This window comes from Echinops telfairi, unplaced genomic scaffold (genome assembly GCF_000313985.2).
Source record: "Echinops telfairi isolate 266 unplaced genomic scaffold, ASM31398v2 ScPeMD7_7413;HRSCAF=8451, whole genome shotgun sequence".
Lineage (NCBI taxonomy): Eukaryota > Metazoa > Chordata > Mammalia > Afrosoricida > Tenrecidae > Echinops > Echinops telfairi.
The window spans coordinates 1,417,041-1,421,948 of NW_022111313.1; the positions used below are offsets into that span (position 1 = coordinate 1,417,041).

At 56.9% G+C, this 4,908-nt stretch overlaps 1 protein-coding gene across 1 annotated transcript in view; it reads left to right on the forward strand.

Annotated features, from left to right (window-relative positions):
* Positions 1-3,858, forward strand: part of ZBP1 (Z-DNA binding protein 1) — a 10,186-nt gene extending 6,328 nt beyond the window's left edge. The window contains exons 5-7 of the mRNA XM_045296905.1: positions 1,645-1,794; positions 2,861-3,037; positions 3,656-3,858. Of these exons, the coding sequence (XP_045152840.1) occupies positions 1,645-1,794; positions 2,861-3,037; positions 3,656-3,858 (530 nt within the window). The remainder of the gene's footprint in view (positions 1-1,644; positions 1,795-2,860; positions 3,038-3,655) is intronic.
* Positions 3,859-4,908: the final 1,050 nt, after the last annotated feature.

A 4,908-nucleotide genomic window follows, 5' to 3' on the forward strand; every position in this document is an offset into this window, starting at 1 on the left:
ACCACCACCACCACCCCACCCCCCGTGATCTTGCTGGATGCACTGCTGGGCACAGGAGTCTAGCATTATAGAAATACCAAACGTCTAACCGCAAGCCAGGAAAAAACCTTTCCCCAGTTCACGGATAGATGATGCTTATTTCTATAAAAGAATTACAGGCTCGGAAACTCACAGGGCAGTTCTACCCTGTCCTGTAAGGTTGCTATGAGTCGGCATCCACTCGTGGCGTGGTTTTTTGGTTGGAATCGTGAACCAGAAGCCCTGGTGGTGGTGTGGCTACGTGTTGGGCTGCTACCCGCAAGGCCAGCCGTTTGAAACCACCAGCAGCTCTGTGGGGGAAATGAAGCTTTCCACTCCTGCACAAAGTCTCCGTTCAACCCTGTGTTTTAGAGTTACTATGAGTTGAATCCGCTTGATGACAGCGGGTTTTTTATTAAATCATGAACCAGTCTGGATTTCCAAACGGAACTCACTGCCTTGAGTCAGTGCTGACTCTTAGAGACCCCCTGTGGGTTCCCGGGACTGTCACTGTTTAGGGGAGTAGAAAGCTCAGTCTTTCTCCTGCTGAGCTGCTGGTGGTTTTGAACTGCCGGCCAAGCAGATAGCAGCACAACTTGTCACCACTACACCAGCAGGGCTCCTGGATTGAAGCACGTCTTTATAGCCATCCCAGTATAACACAGACGTTTCAATGCTGCTTTGTGGAGGGAGACCCCCTGAAGTTTCCATTCCGGCCCTGTAGAGATGGGAGACCCCAGCTCATGGGCCCCCCTGGGGCTGTCAGCACCCTCAGACTGCTGGGAGGAAGGGACCGCAGTCAGATCTGAAACATGGGTGACAAATCTGAATCCCTTAAAATGCTGTGCACACCAGAAATAAGTGTGGCCAGACGTGGTCTGTGGGTGGCCCTCTGCAGCCACCACTGAAGGGAGAAGGGGTCTTGAAGCTCAGTGGTCAGAGCTGTGCGTGGCTGGGTGGGCAGGGGACCAGTGTGGGGCCACCTACAGTCCAGCTGGCCTGGCTGTGGGGGTGGCCACACACAGGAAGCATACTTGCCACAGGGGTGTCCCAGCCACACTCCATCTGAGAGGCAACAGCTGCATTTGCAAACCGTGCTGTTTCCAGGGTCCCCGCTTGGACTCTGATTCAGGGGCCTGGGAATGTGTGGTCTGCTCAGCCCCCTAGGAGGTGTTGGCACAGCCTATTGGGATTCGCAACCCCTGCCCCCTTGGAGAGATGCAGGCGGAGTGAAAGGCTACTTGTAAAGAATACTTGGTTGTGTTTTCGGTGAAGGTTTACAGCCGAGACTAGGTTCCTATTTAGCAATTGCTTCACAATTGCTTCACCACTCAGCAATTGCTTCACCATCAGCAGCCCTGGTGACTTTCTGCACACTGCCTGTTCTAGTCCGGTTGTTCTGTTTCTGTCCATCTGGTCTCCCTGTTCACTTACTTGCCATCTCCTCTTTGGCTGTTTGTTGTTTGGTCTCATCCGAGTGATTCTTTGTAAAGCAGTACAACCCTCACAGCTGATATGCTTTGGAAATCAATCTGTTCTTTAGCTAAAAGGTGCCCTCAGGGGCTGAGTGAAATATATATATATATATATATATATATATAATTTTTAAATTTTTTTTTTTTGCAGAAGAGTCTGGAAAGAAAACTCAGTCCACTGAAAACACTTCCCAGTCACGGTCCATCAACCTGATCGTCCCGCATGGCTACGTTTCCATTACACATTCTAAGGAAATCCAGATTGGAAACAATAACATCATGCAGAAATACACGCTTGGTGGTAAGTCCCTCTACACCCAGGAGGGGAGCCCGGAGGGGGACCTGCTCCCCCTGAGGGGTGATGGGTGCTGGTGTCTGCTTCCAGCTCTCCAAAGTCCACTGTATGACTGGGTCCTGGCGCTGTCACCCAGAGAATGAGGAAGAGCTTCTTTGCACCTAGATCAAACCTCTCCTGCACGCCTTTCACTACAGTACCTTCCGCCTCGTTCTCAATGGGACCTTATGTGGACCAGGGAAGGGTCACAGGGCGCAGTTGTAGTGTATGAGACACGTGTTTCTTGCCCGGTCACGGCTGTGAAAGCGTGAAACATCTCTCGGGTGGGGCTGCAGTGGGTCCTAGTTCTGATGAAACACAAGTCTGGAAACCAATGCTTCCCTGCTACCAGGCGTTGGGCCTGAGGGCCCAGGGCGCCCTGTCTGTCCAGCCATTGTGTGGTCGCAGGTGGGCCTTTTCCCAGGCTGGGCCTCAGTTTCCCCAGCTCGGAAAGAAGGGCTTTGTTCCAGGATCCAGGTCAACTTCTCTGGACGTTAGCCCTGTGTACCGTGGTCCCGATTTTGGCCGTGCCCATGTCTGGCGACTGAGGTCATGTTTTTAAGGGTTCATCTTTCCTTGTACCCATGACCTTACAGTTACAATAAGGTAAAATAAAACGTTCTATCGTTGCCTTCGTCGGAAACCATAAAGGCCAATGCCAGGGAAACACCCTGGGGTTCAGGAACCCCGCCCCGAGGAGGGCTCAGCTTTGGCAGGAATCGGCGAGATCCCAGCACCAAAGAAGCCTTGGCCTCTGGGGAGGCAGAGGGCAGAGAAGACCAGACCAGGAGGGCACGCCGCCTTCTTCTGGGTTCGCCAGGGCCCCATCACCTGCCTCTGGTTCCATCTCCAACCTGCTGCTTCCCAGCCCAATGGCATCTAGGGTGATTCAGAATGTCGCCTCCTACACCTGGCAGGACTGTGTGTGTGTGTGGGGGGGGGGGGGGGGGGGGGGGGGGGGGGGGGGGCTGTGAGGGGGGAGCAGGATTCTGGAGCCCCCTCCAGGAGAGCTCCGTTGCTGCCTCTCTACCAGGCTCCACTACTCCCTGCCATCCTCCTTCCACGGTGATGGCTGATGACCCCTCTCCCGCACCGGCTGCCCGAGCAGGGGCCTGCGAGCCCCAAGGCCTCCAGGGGAGGGGCAGACAGGTGCAGCTGCTGTGGCAGCCCATGGAGATCCTGGATGAGAGCCCTGGCCACGTGCCCCCAGGTGAGCTGTGTGCCCTCCCCCCCTCCGCCCCCATCTCGCTCCTTGGAAGGATCTTGAGCCAGAGTCTAAGGATGGGGAGAGGCAGGATGGGAATTTGCTGTCCTTTCAGCTGGTAGCTGCAGGGCAGCTGGAGCAGGATGGGTTTTTGGTCTGCTCTCTGGGTTCCCATTCGCCACCACCCACAGGCAGGACCTCAGCGTCCTCCTGCATAAAACGGGTGTGGACGCTCCACTCTCCAGAGAAGCAGGGCGGTTCCAGGGAAGAAAGTGCCTGGGGTTCATGGGGCCAGTGAACCAACGGCCACTCACAGCCCTCTGCTTCATGGATCAGCTAGAGATGGCCTGCAGGGGACGGCTGGGCTGGAGAGATAGAAGTCTCCAGAAGAGGAGGAGTTGGGGAGAGCTGGAGGAGGGCTTCTAGAGGGGACAGCTGTCTGAGAAGTCAGGGAGGCCAAGGATGGCCAGACAGGGTAGAGAGGAACATCCCTGGTGGGCAGGGGCATGGGCATGGGCTGCAGGTAGGAGAACCCACCATGGGGGACATGTAAGCTAGGCCTCCGGGGCCAGCGTCCACCTCACCCAACCCCGACATCTGTGTCTCTGGCTGACCCACACACAGGCTCTACCACCACTGGCCCGGCGGCCTTGCCCGCTGCGCAAATGCCTAAGCCAGGACTTCCCCCAAACGGAGACCAGAAGGCCCACGCCAAATACTGCCTTGAGGGCAGGGCCATCAGCAATAGCAAGATGACTGTCAGCCCAGCTGGTCCAGACGGGGACCACAGGGTGGCAGCCGGGAAGCCAAGGGAGGATGCACGTTAGCCCGGGGCCACAGTGGACCCCTGCATATTCTCTCTCTCTCGCTCGCTCTCCCATTCAGCACTCACCAGTCTCCTGGTTCTTGGAATCTGGAAGGCAGCACAGATGCTGGCAGGGACAGGGATCTCAGGAGTGAGACTGTCCACATCTAGATCTTTCTAGTCCAGGAACCTGACTCAAATTGGTCAGCTCCCCAAGCCTCCTTGTCCTCAGTGGTAAAACGAGGATGTGAATAACCTGCCCCACCCGCTGGGGCTGGGAGGCCATGCAGGCCCAGTACCACCCCCCCCAGCCCTGGCATAGCAGTGCCTTCAAGCCGTAGGAGTTACTCTGATGGTCGCGGTCACCGCCACCACCATCACTCTAGGACTGCAGCGCTCCATCAGCAGAGGGGCTTTCTCTGGAAACAGGCTTGCCTGCTTGTTCCACAGGCCTCTCTCTCAGGTCCGTGTGCAAGGGACAGTCCAGGCTGCCCCTAGATGTCACCCACAGGCCCTAGCTCCTTCTATAGGGTGCTTGGCGGCCCTTGGGTTCCATCCCTGTCCCTGGACTGGCCAGCAGAGGGAAGAGAGAACCCACAAGCTCCCTCTTAAAAACCTTCCTTCTCTCTGTGGGGAGCTGCCAGGGCTGTAGGAGGTGCAGTCATGGAGCCTGGGGAGGCCGGACAAAGGGGAGAGTGGATCCGGGCTCAACACCCACCCCACTCCCCTTCCTGGGTCTCCCAGGGCTGGCAGGAAGGCTGGGCAGTTGTACCTGCCTGCAGAGGGGGCAGAGTGAGTGGTACAGACCGGGCTCAGGCCCGTGGAAGGGGGTGGTACACTTGTAGCCTGGAGGGGAGAACTGCCAAGAGTGAGCACAGGGCCATTGTGGGGGTCGGGGCTGACCAGAACTTGCCTTAGGAAGACAAGCCAAAGGTCATGACAGGGGACAAGGTGGACACACTCAGCACCACAGCCCAGGGCCAGGGGAATCCGCTGACCTCCCTGCCTGGCCTCATAGAACACAGACGGTGGGGGACAGGTCCAGCTTGGACTGTGTGGGCCCAGAACAGTG